This window comes from Diabrotica undecimpunctata, chromosome 7 (assembly GCF_040954645.1).
Source record: "Diabrotica undecimpunctata isolate CICGRU chromosome 7, icDiaUnde3, whole genome shotgun sequence".
Taxonomy (NCBI): Eukaryota; Metazoa; Arthropoda; class Insecta; order Coleoptera; family Chrysomelidae; genus Diabrotica; species Diabrotica undecimpunctata.
Window position 1 is genome coordinate 26,657,109 of NC_092809.1, and position 26,297 is coordinate 26,683,405.

The 26,297-nt window shown below is 32.5% G+C and overlaps 1 protein-coding gene across 1 annotated transcript in view; it reads right to left on the reverse strand.

Annotated features, from left to right (window-relative positions):
* The window catches only part of vex (somatomedin B and thrombospondin type 1 domain containing protein vexed), a 977,326-nt gene that overhangs the window by 181,057 nt on the left and 769,972 nt on the right, over positions 1–26,297 (reverse strand). Inside the window, exon 3 of the mRNA XM_072536935.1 lies at positions 3,987–4,110. Coding sequence (XP_072393036.1) covers positions 3,987–4,110 — 124 coding nt within the window. The remainder of the gene's footprint in view (positions 1–3,986; positions 4,111–26,297) is intronic.

A 26,297-nucleotide genomic window follows, 5' to 3' on the forward strand; every position in this document is an offset into this window, starting at 1 on the left:
ATCGTAGCTGGTCTTATTGCTGTTTTATAGACTTTTCCCCTTTAACTTTATTACAATTTTTATGTCACAGATCACACCACTTGTTTCCTTCCACTGTATCCATTCAATTCTAACTCTACTGCATGCATCTCCACTATTCCCCTAGTACTCTGTAACACCCATCCTAGGTATTTAAAACTATTACTTTTCACAATCAATCCATCATCCAAATTTATCATTCTATTTGTACTAAATCTTTAACTACTACTACTAAGGATTTCCACAGTTTTCACTGTCTTCCTTCACTCAACCGTTTTCTCCAATTTTCCCTGTCATTCCAGTCTCCATCTCGCAGGGTTCTTTTCTCCATAGCCTCGTCGATTTCATCTCTGAATGACCTTCGGGGTCTTCCTCTCTTTATTCTTCCAATCGGGCTCCATTCTGTGATTTTGTTTATCCAGCGTCCTCTGTCCGCTCTTCTGACGTGGCCGTACCAGGATAGTCTCTTCTCCTCTATATAGTCGATTATGTCTGATTGCACTCCCATTCTCCGCTTAATCTCTGCGTTTTCAATTCTGTCTCTTTTTGTAAGTCTACAGCTTCTCCTCAGGAACTCCATTTCTACTGCTCTTATTCTACCTCTATTTCTCTTGTTTATTGTCCAGTTTTCGGACCCATATGTCAGGATACTTCTTGTCAGGGTGTTATATATTCTCTTTTTTGTCTTTATCGTAATGTTTTTATCCCACAACACTGAGTTTAGTTGTCTTATACAGTTTCTTGTTTGTCTCAGTCTGTTGTTTATATCTTCTTTTGTTGTTCCCGGGTTCGATATTATGGTTCCTAAATACTTGAATTTATCTGTTCCATTTATTTGTCTTCCCTCGTCTATCTCTAGGTTTCTCATATCCTTGTTTTCTGTTGTTAGGTATTCGGTTTTCTCTAAGTTTATTTCCATTCCGTTGTTTTTATATTCTTCTTCTAGTTTTCTGAGCATAAAGCTGAGATCTTCTTCATCTTGTGCGATGACTACTTGATCGTCGGCAAAACTTAAGGTGTATAGGTATTCGTCTCTTACTGGTATGCCCATTCCTTCGCACTTTCTCCTCCATGGTTTGAGTGTCTTTTCCAAGAATATTTTAAACAGAGTAGGGGACGTAGCACAACCTTGTAGAAGTCCTTTTGTCGTCTTAAATGGATTGTAGGTAAATCTTTAAATACTACCTAATCTATCAATTTTTGTATTCCTTCAGCACTATCCGCAACAAGGACAGTGTCGCCTGCATATCTTAGATTATTTATTACTTCACCGTTAACAATCACGCCATCAGTCGTTTCTTCCAAAGCTTCTCGAAATAGATCTTCAGAGTACGCATTAAACAGCAAAGGCGAGAGTATGCAACCTTGTCGTACTCCTCTTTGTATTTGGATTCATTGTCTACTCGAATCTTGGCTACTTGTTTCCTATAGAGATTGGCTATTATTCTTATATCCTTGTCATCGATGTTTGCGATTCGCAAAGTTTCAATAAGCCTCTCATGCTGTACCTACTTTGGCAAATGCATTTTTGAAGTCAATGAAACAGGCAAAGACATCTGTATTAACATCTCTTGCTCGTTGTATCAATAACTTGTATGCTAAAAAGTGCTTCTCTTGTGCCAAGACTGCTGCTAAATTCAAATTGTACATTAGCAATACACTCCTCAAATTTCTTGTATATGCGAGCATGGATAATGTTGAATATTTTAAGTGAGTGGTTCATGAGGCTAATAATTCGGTGTTCTTCATATTTCTTAGTATTTGCTTTTTTTGGCAGTAGTATAAATATGCACAATTATCAATCTTTTGGTAAAGTTCCTGTTTCGTATATATATATATATATATATATATATATATATATATATATATATATATATATATATATGGTTAAATAATTATGTCATAATGTCAAGCTGATTATCTTCTATCAATTTCAATACCTCAGCATATATTCCATCAGGTCCTGGCGCTTTGTTGTTTTTTAGACAACTTATAGCAGATCTTACTTCTGATTTTGTTATTGTTGGTCCATTCTCGACGTTGTCATATACTTCAATGTGTTGGTTGTCACTGAACAGTTCTGCTATATATTCCTGCCATATGTCCAGGTTTTCTTACGTATTGAATAGTATGTTTTCATCTTTATCAAACAGTGCAGTGGGCATTGTTGTTCTATATATTCCTGCCATTTCTTTGATCTTCCTGTGCATATTGAATGTATCATGTTTTTTCTATAGGATCTCTATTTCTAAGTATTTCTCTAACAGCCAGGATTCTTTTGCTAATTTTATTTCTATAAGTACCTTTTTGTGGTGTTCCTTGTACTTTTCTGCGTCTTTATTCTTAAACTCTCTTCTTTGCTCCATAAGCTCCAAATCTGATCATTCATGGTTGTTTTATTTGTCTTTCCTGTTTGATGTTGTTTATTGTTGTTGTTACCAATACATCTTCCACATCTCTGATCTCGTTCCACATTGTATCTATATCTTTCCTATTATGTGTTGCAATGTCGTTAAATTTTGTGTTTATTTCTCCTTGCATTTGTTGTTTTACGTTGCTTTGTTTCAGTTTTTGTATGTCAACCGTTCTTATAACGCCCGACTTTTGAGTTTTTTCATCCTTACTCTCAGTTCAGCAAGCAATAAGTTATGGTCGGAGTTGATGTCTGCTCCAGGATAGGTTTTTATTGACGTAACCGCATTACGAAACCTTTTATTTATTAGAAAATAATCTATTTAATTTCCAATTATTTGTTGCGGGCTATCGGCGGGAGACCTCCAGATATATAGCATTCAAGCTGGTAGTTTGAATTGGCTGTTCATGATTACAAAATCTGTTTCTTAATAAAATTGTATCAGTCGTTCTCCTCTTTCATTCCGTATACCCAATCCATACTCTCCTATTATACCTTCTACTGTACTCTTTCCAATTTTGGCATTAAAGTCTCCCATGATTTTACTGACTTCTTCTTTTTTCATATTTTTCGATGCATTCCTTAATTCTTCATAGAAATGTTCAATCTCCTGCTCTGAGCTATCCGATGTCGGTGCATAAATTTGTAAGATATTAAGGTTGTTTGATCTTGCATCTATTTTCAACAAAGCTACTCTATCCGATATTGGGAGGAATCCTACAACCGCATCAGACAGGGATAAATTCTATCTTCTGAGTTATTTAGTAGCTACTTTTATTTATTTTAATTTAACCATTGCGAATTCAATCATTGCATCTTAAATTTTACATTTTCTTGAAATTTGCATAAATCAGGACCACTTTGAATTTAGTAATCAAATACTAAAAATAAGAGTGCAGGACTTATAATGAGTAAGCCTCTAAGCCCATTGCTATCAGAAATTTATATGGGCCATCTAGAAACAAAAGATATTAAAAAATCTACGGGATTTAAAACAGTTTTTATATTGTTTAAGATGTGTGGACGATATACTAATATGCTTTAAAGGAACTAACAGGCAATTTGATCAATTCTTATCTTACATAAGATTACATTCATTAAATAAAAGGTAAACCTAAAAGGAAAGCGTATAAAATAAAAAGTTCAAAACTTTTTCAAAATTTTTTGAAAAATACCAATTTGGGACATCTTACACAGGTACTTTCAGCCTTGCAAAAGTTTTGTACACTAAACCCTTAAGATTGGTTCGTCACTCGACTCAAGTAAATACTGTATTAACACTTCTAAAATAAATAAACATATGCTTTCTGGCATATTGATAATTTTGTACAGATAAAATGATCAGTACCTACTATATTAATTAAAAATAAAAAAAAAAACTAACTTTATTAGAGGCCTAAAATACGGAAACGGGAGACTGTAGTGAAAAAGTTTATATAAATTGTTTTGGCTCAACACTACACAATGTCGACTTTTTCCCATTAGCCTCGGGACAGCCGGTATTATTTATGATTTATATTATGTACTTAAAATAGAAAAGTAGTAGTTTACTTACGTCTTTTCGGGATCGTATTGGGGATTTTCTGCAGGATCTCGGACACGTAAATTCTTCCTGATGTCACTGGTGTTATTAACTGATCTGCTATGTGAAAGTGATCCAGGCAATAACATAGCAATTTCTGAAATAAATGAAGATATTTTAGTAAAACAGATTTAGGAAAAATATATCACTATCATTAAAGCTTTTGTTTACCGGGTTAAATTATTTTTTTTTGCATTCCTGAAACTATTCTTTAAATATTATGCTTGATTTAAATATTATATTTATACTAGAACGTAACCTGATTCTATCGTATCGGAATTCTAGAACCTATGGTATTCTACTAAAATGCTTTTGTTTTGTCACAAACAAAAATATTCTATTTATTTTGATATTATGAATGCATATGAACAATGCAAAATAAAACGTTTTAAGACGCCTAAACCGGTACACTACAAATAAGCTGTAGTATCGTGTTCGCATAAAGCTATAGTAACAAACATATTTTGGTTTAATAGTCGTCATCGTTTCTCCACGGGTGGTGGACAAACAACTAAAAACTGATATTTTTTCAATCTTAATATATTTGTTATTTCCTCCCTTTTTATTTTTTATGTCGCATGTACTCTAGTCAGAGGCCTTCTTCAGGCCAATAAAGCAAATTTACCGTATAGTTTGTCTATTATCATCCATACTGTCATATGTCACTACATGTTAATTAATAAGATAAGGTGTACGAACAGACAGACAGACAGACAGAATAAACAAATTATATATATATATATATATATATATATATATATATATATATATGTATATATATATGTATATATGTATATATATCTTATTTGATATCTCGTATGTCGCTTCGTTAATAACGAAGATAAGGTGTAGTGCCCTTTTGCTAGTCGCCTTGTTTGTTTTTTCTATGTTAAGGACGGAAATACAGACAGACGGAATAAGCAAATTATATGTTCCATAATTAATTGGACATTAGCTAATGGGTGATAGATGACATTAAAATAAAGCGTTTGAGCTCAAATTGCTTAGGCAAAATGTTCCTTTTCGTTCTACAGAGTGATTCATTAATATTTTTTAATATTATTTTTGGGGATATATTGAAAACTATTCAACCGATTTAAGTGAAATTTGGTATCTTGCTGTTATTTAATATGCTTAATATAAAAATGATATTAGTTTTACCATTTACAGTAGGTGGCGCCACCTACTATAACATTGGTTCATTAATGTGGCCATAATTTTTTTGTCCGCTCTGTATAAATATTCTAGAAAAAAAAAACATGAAATAACATTCAATTCTACACAAAAAGTTATTCTTGTTTCAAATCAAACAAGTACACCGTTTTCGAAATAAACGTATTTTGTTAATGATACGCATGTCTGTATTTAATTTTTCGCAAAACAAGTAGGTACCTAGGTATGCTGTGAACTTAATGGCAAAATCAAGGCGTAAGTACAAATTTGTTTACTATTTGTTGTCAAAGTGTAGTGCGTCTATTATTATAAAAAAACAATATGTGTGTACTTTGTACGCTAGTGAGAAGTTATACTTCTATTATAATATGATTTCAACGAAATCTATATACGAGTATATTAAACAGTTTATTTGTGTTTTATTTAAATATTAAACTAATTTTAACACTTACAAGTTTCCTAAAAATTTTCTTAAATAATACCGAACATAAAACAAGTGAGCAAGGTAATAACATGACATGTTCCTAAAAAGCTTGACTCTGGTCGACTCTGCTTGACTCTTGTTTTCGAGCGACACCTGGTGTAAGTCAGTGGGCTATGGCCGTAAAATTCATACTTAAATGAATTATTTTGGCAGATTATACAAATAATATCATGATTGCCTTTTAATCGTCTTTTCATCATATTATAATTTCCTATTTTCGACGAAGACAAATGTAAAGACACAAAAATTATAAAATATATTTTTTTTCACTTTATTTGCACTGATGTATACGTAACTTCAAAGAATTAGCAACTAACTTTATATTGCCGGTGAGCGCGTAGGTACTTCATACTGTCATTTTTATAAAAATTCACTCTCAACATTTTTTTCAATTGCACCTAAGAAGTATAACTTCAAAAAAATGAACTAACATTTAATTCTACACAAAAAAGGTACCTAGTCTTCTTGCACATAAAAAAAGTACAACGTTTTTGAAATAAACGTATTTTGTTAATGATGCATGTCTCTATTTAATTTTTTGCAAAACAAGTATGCTTTGAATTTATTTATTATTATTTGTCAAAGTGCAGTGCGAATCATTATTTGTCAAAGTGCTATTATGTCTTTTATAAACAACTTAAGATAAAGGTAAAATGCGACGTCATAGTGAATTTTCTAATGTAGAAATGTGCGATATGATCTGTTTGTATGCCCAGGAAAATTGTTGTTCTCGTAAAGCATCTCAATGCTATTTCGAACTTTATCCCAATAGAAGGCAATCAAACCATAAAACTATTAGATAATTGTTAGACAGATTAGGCGAAACAGGGTCATTTCATCCCAAAAACATGAATACTGGAAGACCGAGCGTAATTAATGCGGGCGTGAAGGATAAAATTGTTGTGCGTGTTGAAGAAGATCCAGAAACCAGTACAACGCTTGTTTCTGTGGCCACTGGTGTAAGCAAATCTACGGTGTCAAGAATAATACGGACAGAAAATCTGTATCCGTATCGTTTTACTCGTAGAGATAATTTTGTTGCAGCTGCAGGAAGGCTAGTCTCAAGAAGAACAATTAATCAAAAATTACTTGGAATGGGACTGAGAGCTTAACGTCCGCTTTTGGTGTTCCCTTGGACACTACAGCATAAGGCTCGAAGCGTAGAATGATGCAGAGCTCGGCAAAACTGGAGTGACCAATGGCATTTTGTCTATGCTCTGTTGTCAAGAGTTCTTTTGTCTGTTGTCAAGTGATGAATCTAGCTTTTGTTTGTATGGCTCTGATGGGCACACAAGGGTAAGATGTTTTTGAGGCGAGAGACGAAATATAGACTTGGCTGTTAAACGTCATACAGCAAGACAATCAAGCATTATGGTATGGGGTGCTATATATTTGGGACAAAGTTTAGCTCTTGTTCCTATTAACGGCACTCTGGCAGCTTGATAATATACTGCAACCGGTTTTACATCCCTACCTATAAACCATTCCAAATGGGATCTCTCAACAGGATAACGCAAGATCTTATATTGTCTGTGAAACCATGAAGTTCATACAAGAATCTGGTATAGAGACGTTGCAGTGGCCATCAAGATTAGCTCATTTGTCACCCATCAAACGTGTGTGTGGGATATGGTAGGTCAAAACGTAAATTAATTGCCATGTCCTTCAGCAAACTTAGTAGACCTGTGGCATGCCATAAGAAGAATCTTGATAAGTATTCCGCATTATGATTTAGGTCACTTAATTAAATTAATGCCCTATAGAGTTACTGAGTTTATAGAAAATCAAATAAAAGCCACTCATTATTAATTTTTTGACGAAAATGACGTTGCCCATTCGTTTATATTGCTTCAAATTCACATAATAATATTATAATGTATACCTCCATAAATAAATATTTAAAACAATATTTGTGACTAAAAAAATATATTAAATTAAAATTTAACTTAGAATACCTAATGGTTTTTAACATCCAAATATTTTAAAAATTTGTATTTTGAACACGAATTAATAACGGGAAGTCGAAAATACACTACACTAATTAAGCTTTTCAAAAAAATATATTTTTCGTTCCATGTTTAATTAATGTACTATACTCCAGAAAATTAAAAACTTTTTTTAAATTCTCATAAAAACATAAATTTTAATCAACAAGAACATTTTACGCAAGTGTCCCTATGACATAAATCAAACAATAGACGGGTGTATAAACTCAGTCCTTCAGTTTTTGTTTTTTCGTTTCAGGAAATATGATATTTCATGCAGTCTGTCTGACTCGGCTTCAGTAAGGATGATTAACGTTGGGATGTAAATGCATTTAGAAATTTGAGATCCTGCCGTAAAGAATAAAAAGAATATGGTAACATATTACTCCATTACACGTAAGCTGCAATTGTCTAAAAAGGAAAATGCCGGTTACGATTACGACCGTGTATAGTGCAAACTGCTTGTTATATCTAGAATTTTATGGCATTTCAACAAAAATAAATGGGGAACATAAATTTAAGCGCACAATAAAACTAAAATTTTTAAATTTATGTTAGATGAAAAGATTGCTAAAACATGATATGACAATTAAAATGGCAATACAAAAAATCATCCATTTTTATTTAAAAAATTAAATATTTAAATTCTTTATTTTCCTTCTGCAAACATAGTTTGTATAGAATTAGTCATAAATATACATTGCTAAAAACTAAACGGACTATGGGAAGCAATGGAAGACATCGAAGTTCCACGAAGATTAATAAACGCGGTAAAAGCACTCTACAAGAATAACGAAGTAGCTATCAAAACGGGCAATAGAATATGCAGTCCATTTAAGACGACAAAGGGACTACTACAAGGTTGCTCCACATCCCCCACCCTGTTTAAAATATTCCTGGAAAAAACCCTGAAACCATTTAAAAAGAAAGTGCGAAGGAATGGGTATACCAGTAAGGAACGAATATCTATATACGCTAAGTTTTGCCGACGACCAAATAGTGATCGCACAAGACGAGGATGACCTCAGTTTTATGATGAGAAAACTGGAGCAGGAATATACAAAGAATGGGATGGAAATAAACCTAAAGAAAACTGAATACCTTACAACGGAGAATACAGAAATAAAACAGCTGGAAATAGTCGAAGGTAAACAAATCAAAGGAACAGACAAGTATAAGTATTTAGGTTTCATAATATCAAACAAAGGAACAACGGAGGAAGATATAAAAAATAGACTAGGACAAACAAGAGACTGCATACGAAAATTGAACCCGGTACTATGGGATAAGAACATCAGCATGAAAACAAAGAAAAAAATATATAATACCATGACAAGAAGTATCCTCACTTATGGGTGTGAAAATTGGAGAATAAATAAGAAAACCAAAAACAAAATAAGAGCAACAGCGATGGAATTCCTAAAAGGAAGCTGCAGAGTAACAAGAAGAGATAGAATAAATAACATGGAGATTAAGAGGAGAATGGGAATGAACTCCGACATAATAGACTACATCGAACAGAAGAGGTTAACCTGGCACGGATATGTCAGAAGAGAAGACCAAAATCGGTGGATAAATAGAATAACAGAGTGGAGCCCGATAGGAAGAAGAAAGAGAGGTAGACCCTGAAGATTTTTCAGAGATGAGGTGGACGAAGCAATAAGTAGAAGAAACCTACAGGAAGGGGACTGGCTAAACAGTGGCTAAACAGAAAAATTGGAGAAAACGGTTGAGTGAAGGAATACAGTGAAAACTGTGGATATCTTTGTATATATATATATATATATATATATATATATATATATATATATATATATATAAAAACTATACACTAAATTAGACTGAACAAGACATGACATGAATTTAAAAGCTAAATGAAATACAGCTAATATCTAAGATCTAAAAAATTCTTCGACTGTATAAAACACTTTTTCACATAAAAATTGCCTAAGATTCCTCTTAAATACATTTATTGAACTGGTGGACGTTACAACTATGGGCAAATTATTATACATCTGTGGCTTGTATACCTTGGGTGATTTAAATTTAATGTTACCTTTTAAAAATGGTATATAAAGTTTACTAAACTGATGTAAGTTATTAAAAATTAAAACACATAATTCAAAAATGTATAGACACTTCAATGTTAAAATTTTATATTTTTTAAAATATTCTCTACAACTAGTTAGTCGGGAGACACCAGCGACACAACGCAATATTTTCTATTGTATGAAGAAAATACCATTTGCATAACCAGACATACCCCAAAAACATATCCCGTATCTTATCCTGGATTCCACGAGTGCATAATATATCATAATTAGCTGATTTTCTGTCAAAACATATTTTAAATTTCTAATTAGATAGTTAATGGAATTCAACTTCAAAACAACCGCTCCAAAATGCAACTTCGAATCAAAACTTTCGTCAATCATTACTCCCAAAAACTTGCATGATGACACCATAGCTATTTGCATGTTGTTAAAAATAAACTGAAGATTTTCCAGGTATGTTTGTTTATTGTGAAAATGTATAACTTGCGTTTTTTCTGCATTAGGATGCAACGAGTTATCGCAAAACCAAGAATATAAACATGAAAGAAAATCATTACATTGATGTTGTAGGATTACGTTGGATTTGTTAGATAGAATAATTGACGTATCATCCACATATATAGTGAAATTTACCGCTCTGTCCACTTGTACGATTTAGTTAATGTAGACTACAAAGAAAATTGGTCCTATTATAGATCCTTGGGGAACACCCATGTTTGTAGTAATAAGACTAGACCTACAACTGGTCACACAATCCACGATCCTCATTTGCAGGCTCACATATTGTTGTCTATTGTTTAGAAATGACATAATCCACTGTAAAGAATTTCCTGTAATACCTATCTGTTTTAGTTTTTTAAATAATATTTCATGGTTGACACAGTCAAATGCCCTACTAAGATCACACAATATTCCAATAGGACATTCGCCTGCATCAATCAAACTAATTAAATGAGCATAAAATGCATGGTATTAGTAGATTTATTTTCTTGAAATCTATGTTAATTTATAGGTATGATATTATTGTTTTTTAGATAACCATTTAATCTCTTTAAATATCCATACTCAAATACCTTTGAAAATATACTGAGAATTGTTATAGACCTATAATTGCTGACCAGTTTTGGATCTCCTTTTTTTAAAATGGGAACCACTTTGCCTGTCTTTAAGTAATTAGGAAAATTTCCATTGCAAAAAGATAAATTGGTGAGATAAGTTAAAGGATTAATTATAAAAGGTAAAACCGTTTTCACCAAAAATGCAGGTATCTCGTCAAAACCACTAGAGGATTTGTTTTTAAGTTTACTCTACAGGAGTTCGATCAGTTCCTGCTCAGTAAATGGGTACAACTGAAAGAAATTTTCATGATCTGTAATAATTTACTGACTGTCTACTGTATTACATGGAATTTTCGACACGATATCAATGGGTGCATTTTTAAAAAATGTGTTAAAAGTGCCATGCTACCTCTTGAGGATCTGTAATTATATTATTGTCATCATACATTAAACAAATATTAACATTGTTATTAGTACTTTTTGAAAAATCATTGACAATTTTCCACGTGATTTTATTGGGATTATCAGACGAAGTAATGATTTTCTTGTAATAATCTTTTCTTGCTTTGGTCAAAAGTTTTCTGTTTTTTCCTTTGTTGTTGATAAAAATCTCTAAGAATTGGTACTGCCCTTGATAATGCGTGTAAATTTCTTAATTCAAAACTCGACTTTCGCACTTCACTATTAATCCATTTATTTTTCGTTGTTTTGATTTGTTTCCTTGTTGATGGAAAGCTATTATTAAAATGATACAAAAAGATATTTATAAAAGATATTTATATTGAAATGCTAGATTAGTGTCTAAAATTCCATAAACACTATTCCATGTTTCGTTAATGAGGTTAACGATAAAGTGATTTATCGAGTCCTGCAAATTGTCTTTTTTGTATAAAGTATGAAAATTCCGTTTCAAAGTCAAGTTCCACCAAAACTGTTCTGTGATCTGATATAGTGTTGTCAAGTACACATGACAAACCGGAGTTCGAGAAAATTACAAATACATTATCTAATGTTTTAACGCTGGTATCCGTGACCCTAGTTGGACAATGAACAAGATTAAAATTAATATTAAAATTCAGTAAAACATTGAGTATATTAACATGGTCATTAGTCATATTTCTGATATCTACATTAAAATCACCACATAGTACAAAACGTATATTTGGTTTACATTAATAATTTAAAATGCCTTCGAGGTTATTCAAAAAACCTAAACCTAAACCTAAACTTAAATCACCAGATGGCGATCTGTAACAATTTAATATAACATATGAGTTATTTTTCTTGTCTTTGAAAATACTAATACAAAATTCAGAATGTTTATCAACACAATATTGCTTTATCCTAGAATTGAGTTTGTTATTAAACTTAAGACCTTTTCGAACCCAAATTTCTACGCCTCCTCCTCCTATTGAGTTACCTCGCAGATAGCAAATTGCTAGGATAAAACCTTCAATGTTGACGTTCCCAATAGAATCATTTAATTTCCATAATTCCGTTAAACAGATAATATTTATGCTCTTATAAGAAGTAAGTAAGACTAAGATGCACAGCAGAACAACCCTCCTAGAAGAATCCTTATGTCACAACCTGTGGGAAGTAGAAGTAGGGGTAGACCAAAACTCAGATGTTGGCAATGGATAGAACTGACTGGCGTAATAGACTTAGGAAGGTCGAGGCTCTTTTATAGGGCTGTAGCACCAATGATGATGATGATGAGAAGTAAGTTCTAAAATAACATCACAAATTTTATCATTATTTATGCTTTGAACATTTTTAACAGCAATAAATTTGGATTAAAACTTACCCCTGAGTTTGGGGTTGCCCCGTAGGTATATAAAACTATTTACAAGCGCGTTCTTAGGCCATAATGCAGGATCCATTGCCTTCTTGAAGTGTTCTTGGTTTATCCGTCCTTTGAAGGATGCATATAATTCAGGATGACGTGAATTTATCCCCTCACAAATGACCTCTGGAAAATGAGGCTTTAGATGCTGTACAATAGAAGCAGCTGTTGCAGTTGGTTCTATTCTGTATACGTGAAGATCCACGAATTTAGGAGTACCTTTTATTGTGGTATCTGTACTTGTGCCTACAATAGCCTCTGTCTTCTGCTTCAATGAAGAACTTCTTCCCGTCTGCCGTTGTCTGAAGAGCTACCTTCTCCCACGAAAACGATTTACGTCATAATTTTCTCTTGTTTCGTGATAAGATCATTTTTCTTATTGGACAGTTGAGGAAAAATGTGTACAATGTAAAACTTCATAAACAGGTCTTAATTCTGTCTTGTTGTATTTTTTTCTATTTCTATATAGTGTTAAGTAATTCATTCTATTTAGTTATTACACGCCAATGTTCTACTTTGATTTTTAAACCGATATATTTGTTGCTAACTTTAAATTTTAAATTGATTAAGAAACTCCCTTGAGTAAAATAATTTATATTCTTCCGCTCCTTCTCGTCGTACCAGCTACTAAATTCCAAATAAGGTGGATTACCTGTACTTGGAAATGAGAAAGTTTCGACTCAAGTATAAAAATGTAAACTCGTATCTATGTTTATTAAACTGAAATTGGGTAGTTTTAAAGTGGATAAAAGGTCCCGGTGCCTCCCCTAAAGTTTTCTCAAGTATTCCATTTCTACGCAAATGCACTCGAAAGTTTGTTATAAAGTTTGAAGGGGCACGTTGTTTTGACTAATGCGTGTGTATTCAGAAAAACATTTTAGGGAATTATACAAATACTAGGAGAGGGAATAAGTGAAGCCAATATTTACGGTCGGTTTAATCTCCTCGTTATTTTTGAAATTTATCTTACCAATGGTTGCGGCTTTAATATTGACTAACCAGATATGTTAATATGTGGATTACTATCATTATGTGATACCAACTCACCAATTTGGATTAAGAGAAAAGCACTCAACAATCGACTAGGTCAATCGAATAACTGATCTAATAGAAAAAGCAATAGTAGAGAAAAGGGTAAGCTCTATGATTTTCCATTAAAATTAACACTATCAAAACAATTATTACTATAATTAGAAACATATACTATAGAGAGGGCAATTTGAATAAAACAAGGAGATGCATATTCAAACCTCAAAGAAATTAAAACAGGAGTTACATATGGAAGTGTACTCGGCCCTGTTGTAGCATTTGCAAATTTTTTAAAATATATATTGAAATATATTGAAATCCCGTTGTACGTATTAAAAGACGAAATAATTTTTTTAATCTCTCTTAGCATCGCCGAGTAAAATTAACCATTTTTAGAGTTGTTTATATTATTTCCTTGGTATTTTCTTTAATCGAAACATCTTTTAGGATATTCTGCGTTTCAAATAAATATTCCAGTTTATATGTTTCTTTTATGCTAAGTTAAGCGAATGAATTTAAAAGATTATTAGATCACTCTCGAGAGCGGTGGGCCTTAGCGTTATGTCCAAAATTCTACGTCGAATTTCAAAGTTTTTTGTTTTGTTCCTTTTCATGGAAAATGTAGCAGTTTAATCAGTTTAATGATTAAGTTGCAGTTTAAGTGACGTTTGGAAGATGGCCCATTGGAAACAGACGTCGTTATGTAGTTTTGCGAAAAGCCGGCAAATTTGTCGACGAAAAAGTGATTTTTACTCAAAGTGATGTGTCAACTCTGAACGAGTAATCACTGTTTTTTTTGTTGTGTGTCATATCTCATATGAGAGATTAGAAATGGCGTTTTACAACAGTTTTTGAAGATAACATCATGTTGCCATTGTGCTGTACCTGTTCCAGTCTTTAAATAATATGAGTTTTCTAGGTTTGTGTTCCAGCCAGTGCTAGCTTTCACCCTCATCTTCTTATCCCTGGTCGTCATTCCTAGATCTACCTCCAGAAATTTTAATAGATCCAGTTTCCGACCTCAGAAAGTATGTTAAGTAAAGAAATTTAGTGCAACCAAGGTAACTTTTTTTTTAAATTAAAAAAAAATAAACATTAAAATAATAATTGCGTTCATTATTTAAATAATAAATAATAAAAATAAAAGGTTTTAATAATTAACATTGTAAATCTTAGGGTGTGGCTATGCTGTCATTTTATTTGTTCTCTGTTATAAAATTTGATGTTGACATATGACAGCTAGATTCATATTTTTGTGACATTAGCTTGTTTTGTTTTTAGAAAAGGTTGATCTTTATGAATAGTTTTATTTAAAAAGATAATTTTTATTTGTAATGATTTACTTCTGCCACAGTTTATAGCCAGTAAAATTTGTAAGTTTTTGTAGCATCTCCCCAGTTTGTAAAAGAATAATGACATGTAAGTTTTCGTTGTTATTTTTGGTAAACATTTTTGTAACTAGATATATCATATATATTTTGTACCATTTAATATTTTGTAACTGTTTGTGTTGAGACAGTAATAAATGTTTGATTTTATTCTCTGAACCATTTTGTCTTTTTATTTTAGAAGAGTCTTCTAACCATTTTCGTATTCCTAATAATTATTTCAATAGTTACAACTAGTTGTTGCAATCGTTATAATTTGGCACCTCGAAGCGGCGTCCATTTTAAATTGCTAGAGGTCCTTCATGTTGTTTTGTTTGTCCATTTGTTCCAGGAGATTAATGTCAGTACCCCTTTGTTTCATTTTTGTAGTTGCCCCAATCCAATCGCATTGCCATTCAACTTATCCACGACCCAGCTCTCCAAACAAACTCTGAATGCCGTTCGCACAGTTTCGTTTATTTTCGTTACACGGTACACGTACAAAATATTTCGTTACACGGTACTATACGTTATATAAACAAGCGATATTTATGTTTTAGAAAACAACACAACTGCTATTCGCTCCGTGCGTGACCATGGTAGGGGTACTTTGAAACGATGCCAGCGTGCGTAGCGGCGAAATATGACAAAATTGGCCCTACCTTTTTACGCATAAATTTTATGAAAAATGTGTGCAAATACATATTGCGTATTTAATTGTGCTAATAATAGCAAAAATAGTAAGTGTAGTTTTTATAGGTTCCCTAAGATTACATATAAATTAGAGAAAAGAAAAAGATGGATCCGTACTATTAATATGAAAAAGTAAATATCACATAACTTCATTTTTATGCAATTGAAATAGAAAAAAATTTAAATAATTTACCTTAAATGATATTTTATAAGGTTTCAAGCTAACTGCAGAGTGCCTGATGACTTTAGCTTTTATATTATAACTTTTACTATTACTGTTTTAAAATATATGCTCTTTCACGTGAAAAACTTGATTTGCCAGTACTAGATTTTTCCCTTTCTTTTCCGTTTGTGGTTGAAAAGATATATTATGATGAATTTTGAGAAATCCAGTTTTTAATACTACATTTATTTTGTACATAAACTAAAAAAATATAATTAAAAAGTTAATTATTAATAATTGTTAATTCGCATGTATTTAACAATGTCAAACATATGTCATATATTTAACCTGAAAATTGGTATGTCCAAAACTGTCAGATGAAGGCGGTAGGTGTCGCGTCAGTCACGCACGGAGCGAAGATTTGCTAATGATACTGCCATCTCAGAAGTAGGAGATAATCACAAAGATGCAGCAAGGAAATTAAAAGCATCAATGGACCAAATACATAAATGGACAAATATATGGAGAATTAAATTTAATAAAACGAAATCTTCACAGGTAAACTTCACAAACGAGAGTTCGGCACTGATAGCGATAAAATATACCGATATATAGTGAGATATAAGTTATTAGCTGTATCGAAATAAAATCGTTTAAGAATGGTAAAAACAAACCATAATTAAATATATTATATCACTACTACAAATTTAAGAGCATTAATTAGTGCTGACAATGTTATCCGAAGCAAGTAGCACTTCATTTCGTAATATTTTTGTAGTAACAACAAACTAACCTTCAAATAGTGGTTTTGACCACCTGGTCTTGACCAGTTTTTGAACCGGCCAGAGAACCAGCTCAATTTTAATGAAGAAAATGAATAAAATGAATTCAAACAATAATAATTCTACACAAAACTTTACTAAACACTCTTACTCAGATGCCGTAAATTATTTTAAACATCCTACAAAAGAACAAGCCGATGTCATTTCAAGCTTTAAAGGTACGAAAATTCATGATACCATTGTAGCTGTTAAATCATTAGTTAGTCCAATTAATGTAGTTTTTGCCTTCAGAATTGCTAATAACAGGATATGCATATTACTTTCAAAAATACTGTCAATTCACTACTTTATGCTTATAAATATATTGAAATAAATGGAGGTCATGTCGAAGTAAGAAGACTTACTACTCCTGCCCAGAGACTTGGTATCCACGCTGTTTTCAAAATAACTTTTCTTCTAGTAGGTATGCTTGAAAGTGAGTGCAGCCATGTTCTGAGCTTTAGAAGGCACTTGGGCTTTACACCTTTGGAAAAAATGTCCATTTCTGACTCTTTTACCATATCTCATAATAATACTTGCTACTGGCTATATCTTTCCATAGACGGATTCAGCTCCTCCAAACGTAAAACTATTAGTCACCAAGAATTAGAATGCACTGACATTTCAAACCAAAGCCCTTCAACTACCCTCTTAGATTCAACCCAAACCACATTATCATTATTTAAACCTCAAGAACCTCCACTTCAAGAAGACAAAGTGGATGCTGATAAGCAGGAAGCAACAGCCTGCTCGATAGTTACGGTTAAGTAACATACTAATTGACCATGTAGAATCTTATGTGTACCTTGGCACCAATGTAAAGGCAAAATGGGAACAAGGCCACAGAAATTAAGGCGAGAATAGAACGAGCTAGAGCAGCATTTAGCAATATGAAAGAGCTCCTCATAAGCAAGGATTTGTTTCTTCCCCTAAAACTACGTCTAGTTAAATGCTACATTTTTCCGATCTACTGTATGGTGTGTAGGCCTGGACGCTGACGGAGACGCTCACGAGAAAACTAGAAACATTCGAAATGTGGGTGTACCGACGCATTCTTCGTATATCCTGGACCGAACATGTCACCAACATAGAGGTAATCCAAAGAATCGGAAAGGAGAAAGAAATCGTGAATACAATTAAACAAAGAAAGCTTAAATATCTAGCGCCGCAAACAAGATCAGAATTGCCATGTTAATAGCCAACGTTCGCAACGGACAGGGCACTTGAAGAAGAAGAAGAAACCTCAATATAAAATATATCAATTTATAGGAAGCGACCCCATCAAAAATTTATCTCAAGATAACCCAAACACTTTGTCTTCTTCTTCCAAAACAACATCACAACTTGTAGATAACATCGAAAATACTACGTCACCAGAAACATCAATAACACAATATAATGAAGGCAGACATAACATATCTCCTGAAATTAACGAAGATCATTCGAAAACCAATTTACCCATTTTTAATACGCCTAAACAATTCAAACCAAAAAAGCCAAACACTTTTTCCAAAACCTCCATTATTTGTACCAACTTTCAATGAAATATGCGATTTTTTAGAAAGCATTTTATATTCTCATAAACCTGAACTAATTTCAAATGATTACTACAACGAACCAGATGAACTAATTGAGATTCTAAATTTTGTTTATTGTTATACACAAAATTCTAGATAAAAAAATAATGTCACCAGACTAAAGAAAAAAAAAATAAACCCCAACCCTTCTTTAGCAGATGACACAGACGAATCATTATCACACGTTGAAGGATAATCAAGGCATGACCAATTCCTTTATAGTTCAATGAAACATAAATGGGTTTTATACCTATTATGAACAGTTATAACTCATAATTGGCGAACTTTCTCCTGTAACTCTGTGTCTTCAGGAAACCCACTTTAAACAAACCAACATAAATTTAAAAAAAAATTCAATGTTTAATAAAAATAAAATCGCCTAGCAAGCTAGTGGCGGAGTAGATATCCTAACAAGATCTGATTTGAAAGCTAAACCAATAGTACTAAATATGAATCTTGAAGTTGTAGCAGCGTCTATTACTTATCGCAAGAATATTAACATATGTAACATATACTTACCACACCCTAGTGTTCTAGATATACACGAATTAAATAATCTTATTGATCAAATTTCACATCCTAAATTAATTCTAGGGGATATGTACTGTCATCACCCTGCACGGGGAAGTCACAAAACTGATAACTACGGTAACTTATTGAAAAACTTAATTTATTGTTCTGATTAATTGTTACTTAATACAGGGGATTCAACTAGATTTAATTCTTATAACGGCTCATTTTTTGGCATCGATCAGTTAATGACTCTCAACTACATTGTCATGAAACACTTTAAATTAGTTATATAATAGTGACCACTTTCCAATTTCTATAACATTAGACCACATTCATTCCCTTGATTTCCCAATCTATCAGTCCTGGAAATTAAAAAATGCAAACTAGACATTTTATGAATTCGATATCAATAAAACACTTGAAAATTTTTATTTAAGCAATGATATAAACTATGATATTATCTCTTTAAATAACATAATAATGATATTTAATAAATTTATTATAGAAGCAGCTTTAAAAAATATAGGAAAAACAACCTGTAAAACCCTGTAAAAGGCAACAGTAAAATAACACAAGCACTGGCATCTTGTAAACATGCCTTTAGTAAACATAAAAATATAATACAGACGAGAACTTACAGAACTTTAGAAAACTTAAAGGTAAATCAACATATCTTTTAAAGAAAAGCAAAAAGGATACTTGGAAAAATTACATATCATCCAATAATTCAACAACTTTCTCACCGGTTATTTGGTCTAAAATTCGTAAACCTAAAGGTACCAACTCTTTTAGGCGTATCAATGTACTAACATATAATAATAAGATCATCACTTGTAAAAAAGCTAGTGGTAAAGCTTTAGCTGAAGTTTACCAAAAAAACTTTAGCGACCAAAATATAACTTCAAGAACCAGAATTCTCTATTGTAAACTCCAAAAACACATCTACATGACACGTTGATATCCTACCACTATTCATAAAATACCTACCTCTCACAGCAAAAATAATACTCTTAGACTTATTCAATACCTGTTTTTTTAAACATAAATTTCCAAAACTCTGGTCTCAGGCAATTACTATTTCCATTAATAAACCTCCTCCTTATTCCCTTCCAAAGTAAAACAAAGTTTAAAATAAACTTTATTTTACTATTAACTCGCATGAACCTTTTCTTGTTGTTTGAAACGTTCTAAACGTTTGGCATTCCTTTCCTCAGGTAGCTTAGCTTCCTCCGTGGATGTGTTAGTTATTGTTCTCTAAACCTCAGAGTCTTCTACCATTATTGCCACAAATTGGTGGCATTGCTCCTGTAGTGATATTTTCTTCTGTTGCATGCAAGTAACATGCTCCTTTTCTAACTTGGCTGCACCGTACTGAAGACGACCTTTTCTATATTGGGCAAACCAGTCAACTGTTTCAATCCAGAATTCGTTCTCACAAATATGACAAGAACAATGTCACTGCACTCACAAAACATGAAAATGAGAAGAAGCATAAATTTGACTTTGAAAACATAAAAATTTTAAAAACCAAACAAAACTAAAAGAAGAGGGAGATACACGAATCATTAGAAATAAAACTAAATTCCAACGCAATAAATGACAAAAAAGCTACACAAAACCTAAATAAAATATATTTCAATCTGATTTAAATAATAATAAATATAACACCATAAAAAGCTCTTAAAGTCATAACATATCTCCACTTTACCTTTTTCGAAAACATCAATGATACGCCCATATAAAAATAATTATACACTTATGACAGTAAACCATGAGATATCAGATTTCAACTTCTATTTGTCACTTCATTAATGTCAGTATCCCGTTTTACGTTTTGGTAAATATATATATATATATATATATATATACATATATATATATATATATATATATATATATATATATTTTACAATAACTGTTTGTTCTTAATATTGTACATTTTAGAATCTTGACAAAGGCAAGGGTTTCCTGCCAAAACGTTGATTTCTATGAAAAATAAAATCTAGTTTCACATATAATATAAAATTTATTGAACCTAAACCCAAGAAAAACATGTATGTATATATACATATTTCATCCCTGTTTCTTACTTTTGATTGGTTTACTTAATTAAAAATACAATACAAATCAGTTTTGTTGTCTCTAAGAAGAATCCTTAGAGTATAATAAAAATATTCTCAAGTGCAAAACATATTTGTAATACATAATTGTTTATTCTATATTTTCCAATAATATGTATTATAAAAAACATTTTGCAACTATTAATGTACAACTTCATTTTCACATTAACTCAAAATCTCATCCGCTGGTTGTTTAGTTACTAAACCAATATTTTTCAATTCTGTGAAATGACGCCAACACAACAAAGAACAACGCATAAATAATGTATGGATGAATTCAAAGCGAGAGTATTAATGGTTGAAAATTACAAAAAAAAGGTTTAAAGTAGATCGATTTATAAATCAGTTTTTGGTTGTAATTGAATAAAAAACTTTAATGGCATTATCAATACTTTCAATCTAAGAGTTTTTGATATTAATTTAGTGACACGGTAATAAAGCTATTGTTCTATTTTAATTAACAGATGCAGTTAGAAGGACTTAATAACGCCTGTACATAGATTTGCAGATCTTCTAGAGCGAATAATAAAGACATGTCTCAACTACTATCAAAGTATACATATGAACGAAAGGTCTTTAATTCACAGTAAAATTAATAGATGAATTTAGATAAAGAGACAAGATATCTTTAAAGTTAAGGGTATTTAGGTGGAACTAGTGATTTTGTCCGTCATCGTGCGACAAAAGATCCAATCAATTGCCGTCTACAAATACTTGCCTCAATTTTTTTCTAACTGCCTCCTATTTAAGGTTAGTGTAATGTATCAGCCACATACCCAAGGGAAACAACCCACCCCCCAAATGCAATCGTTAATCAGTTAGCCCGGTATGTAACAAGTCAACATAGCAAGAAAATAAAAGAAACAACATAAGGGGTAGTTGGCCTAGAAAAGAATAATTAGAATTAATTAAATAATCATTATATACTCCAAATTAAATAAAGAATAAATTCGACACAGTTTAACGTATACATTTCAAATTAAACAAAGAATAACAATTCGACCTAGTTTTGACACAAGCTCCGAACGTTTAAAAATTACGAAATGTAAAGACCTTCGTTGGAAAATAATACAAAATACGAAGCGACGCACCAGCGATAAGAATTGAGCTGAGTTAGGAGGTTGCACATGGCATGATCCATTTTAACACGTGGAGCAGATGGCACGATCAACAAAAACTCTAGGGAAAGCGGTAAGAAGCAACGCTCCACTTCGGACTGTGACGGAGGAATTAAGGGTACACGTTGGCGGTACATAAAAACAAAGAAGTTGGTCAACGAGGCAGTAGAGTTCTGGCGACCGAGCCAGTGGTTAGTGCTCGACGGCCTGAGGCAGTAGTGCTCGGCGACCGGCGCCGGAGAGTACTTCACGCTCCGGCAGTCAATGTGAGGCGACCTAAGGTATGTTAATCGGTCAGCCGTCCTAGTATGTTCAGCTCAATTAGCGTGATATCGTGTCCGACGGAAAGTAGAGAGATAGCAGCGAATTTTCGTCTCTCTTAGTATCGCCATAACGTACAGTGCTTTATAATAATACGCTAAGGTAACGAAACAATAAATACTAACCATTGGGGAAAACAAATAATAGTAGGTTGTCAGCCTTTTAACTCCCTTGGTAAAATCTCTTCTCGTCTCCCTTCGCAAAATTTGATCAACAATACTAGCTATCTTGTATATCTTGTTGTATTAGTTGTAGATTTACGATTTATTAAATATATAGTAAGTTGAAAAGTGGCTTGTTTTTTTCGACCGTTCAGGTAGAGACTAGAAGAGAACACATTTTTCGCTTTGTACATGTCTCCGGCTTCTAACGCAAGCGCATAACCTCTAACTCTTTACAGGGCCTACATCTGAGTGTCTTTCAGCCCCTATCCTATTTTTCCTACCCTCTTGTAAATTCGCGAGGGTGGAATCACGACCAATCCGGACTAGTGGACCAGTAAGCCTCGCATCCGCTCGCAGAGCTAAGTCTCCCTTAACTATATAGGACTAGGATATTACAGGGGTCTTCCAGGCCATAGTTCAGTCCCTAAACCCAGGGGATATCACAGTGGTGACAGCGTATTACGTTAATATTTCAGAGAGTGTTACAGTGGTGACAGCTGTGGTGCCAAATATATAGGACGAGTTTATTACAGTACAAATTTTCCTACCCTCTAGTATTACAGTGGTGACAGAGCTAAGCATCCCTTAGCTCCTTTGTTACATTAGGACGTTAACAAAATATTATTTTAGTCTGTTTTACAACTTTCATAACAAATAATTCACTTTTGGAGAATGGCTAAACTTTTGCCTAAAGTCATCTTATGAAATAGATCTACATACAAAACCTAGCGTAATTCTATTTTGGCAATTCATTTATTGGGAAAGCTCGAGTTTTGTATTATATTTTTTACCGATCATCAAATTTGAAGCAGGATCAACTAACTTTCAAAAAAATTATAAATTAAATTTTTAAAATAATAAACTTTTTGCATGAACGATGGTAATATTGGTTGTGTTTTAAAATCCTTTAAACTGTAGTTGAAGACGCTCCAGGTCCATTCTGTACCTTATGGACATATGTGGATTAATCGTTACATATCCTAAAACAATGACCAAGTTTTGTTCGGTCTGTATTGGTTTGACCGTTCAGAAATGAACCTTGCAACATCTTCTCAACCCTAGCAAAAGTTACATAAGACGGGGTTCTTCTTTCGGGAGAGCATTCCGTGTATAAGACTTGAGCATGTCGGGTATTTTTTCTACATTCATCATAAATCAACAATATATCTACGTATTCATTAGGTGTGAATAGAAAATTAATTTTTACTAGTGTATGAAATGATATTTTAAAAGTATGTTCTACAACTATACCATTTTTCAAAGTAAAACACTTGCACATCACGATTTATACAAAGTGACGTCACTTGTATTTAAAATTTCCAGAAGATCAACCTTAGAGTTTAAATGTTTCTAACACAGCTAATAATACGAAACCCATACGGAACTGCTCGATCTTTCATAAATGACATAAATTTGCCAAACAATTCGCAAAATGAAGATCGTAACTTGTCTTTTTTTAAAAGCTTACTTCCAACAGTTGCCTTACTTAACGATGATCAAATACTAGAATTTTAAGCAGGTGTTATAAATTTGCTGCAAAACATAAAAAGCTACAATAGAAGTCAACCACCATCCACTTTCAACTACTCGTATCAATCACAACAATGTTATTTAACATCAGAGTACGTTCAACCATCGCCAAGCCCGTCAACTCATAGTTTGTCACAATTTGACCACCTTCAACGCTCACCAGCTGAATCGACTCGCTCTGATTTTCCAGACTTTACTATGTTGTAATTACACGCACACACGCCATCATAAACACATACATACACATAATACACATACCCACATACAAATACACACATACACACACAAACACACTCTATAACTTTACTTAATAAATATTAATAATGATAGATGTATTTTATTCTCACCTTAAACATATTGCAAGCTTTTCTTCAGGAGTGAGGCTTTTTCTCATATTTGTATTCTGTTTTTTAAATGTTTCTCCACTTTTTTTAAAAGGTTGTCAAACGTGGTCATAGACATCCTTAAGTAATTAAAAAACTTTGATTCATCCTTTGTTAAATCGCCCATGAGATTACGAAAAATACCCAATTTCGGTCGTTGTTTCAGAATCGGGTGGACCCAAAATCTTCTTTTCTTTACACTGCCGGCGGCGGTGGTAATAATACAATATCGCAAGCGTGTTTACGTCTATCACCTCTGAATTTTTGTTTTAATCTGGCAAATATAATATACCGCCCATTGCTCTACCGCAAAAAACGGGATGCAAACTAGTGTGTGTGAACACACCAGTGGTTTTTACGGGATTCAGTAAAAAACCACTCCTGCAGAACTGGACGTCCGTGTGAAAGGTCTGTAACTCTGCTAGGAAATTGACAGTTGTTTTGAATAGTATAAACCTCTATAACAAGAACCTATATGTTTTCTGAAGTCAGTTTTTTGGACCTAATTGGTTATTTTGTTTGTTTGGTAACACATTAAGGTCAAAACGGTAAATTTTTTACTTTTTCGTATATGTTTTTAGTTGCATTTGCAGAATCGCTTTTTCTCCTTTTACAGTTTATCCTTTTACAATTTTTTCCCGTTTTATTTTTGAAAATTTAAAATTTCTGTATTAAAGTTTGTATAAAAAATACAAAAATTAAAAAATATGTTCGTAAAAGAAACAATTACTACACCAGATATATGTCCATTCAACTTTTAAGTTTATCCAGTATGTATACTCATATAGGTTTCCTGCTTAAGAATTATATTTTGCAATCTACGTCAGATAAGTTTTTTGTAATCTTCTATATCACTAAATATGGAAAGTTTGCTTTTCATATTTTCTCACTGTAGCGAAAGTTTCCACTTTTTTACCCTTAAACAGATTTAAGCCTATAAAGCTAATGCACATGCACACAGAATATAAATGTGCATGCATCCGGGTTACCCTTTGTATCTACCCATTCATCCCCTGGCGTTTTGTTTAAAATTTTACAGAGAGGAATTGTGAATTACCTTTATTGTACCGGAAGCCAGTTTGATATTAGACGAAAAGTCAAGAGAAGGAAACAAAATTGGCCTTTTACATTGTCTTGGAATGGAGAACGTTATCTTGATAATGGAGCTTTAAGCAATATTTAAATTGGAATCTAAACGGGAAAAACGTATAAGACAAAATTACTGGGGGGTGATGGCATTTGTAAATTGCTAGGGATTTATTAAAATACTGTTGACATTGATATATGTTAAACTAAAAGTAAAACAAAATTAGAAATACAAAGAATATGTCTATGTTTATTTAAAACATTGTTATCGAGGTAAACACGCTTTTAAGTTATAGTTAAATATAAGTTATTAAAATATACTGTTTACTTGTACACAAATTTACTGTTAGATAAAAAAATAGATATAATGGAAATAATTTATATACAAAAATCAGTTTGTAATGTGTAATTAAAACCAATCAAATATAACATTGTAGTAGTTTTTAAGAGTTGTAATATATTGTTACTCATCTTTTTACCACTACTTTTATTAAAACAATAAACAATATAGCAATTACAATTTTAACTGAATGGCAGGACCATTCAAAAACTCAATTAATACTACTACTTAAACAGTGAACATTTTGTGTTTATATCTATTTTCTGACGTTCCGGATCTTTCGAGGTACTTTCGGACAGAGTGGATTAGTCCCGTAGTATGGACCTAATCTCTCGATATAAACTACCTTGGGTTTACTTTCTACTTTACACCTCTTTTCAATATTTTCCCGTTAGTATGCATGTAGACCCTAGCCTTTCTTGTAGTCGTCATTTTTCGATAAGAAAGGTAAATGATCAT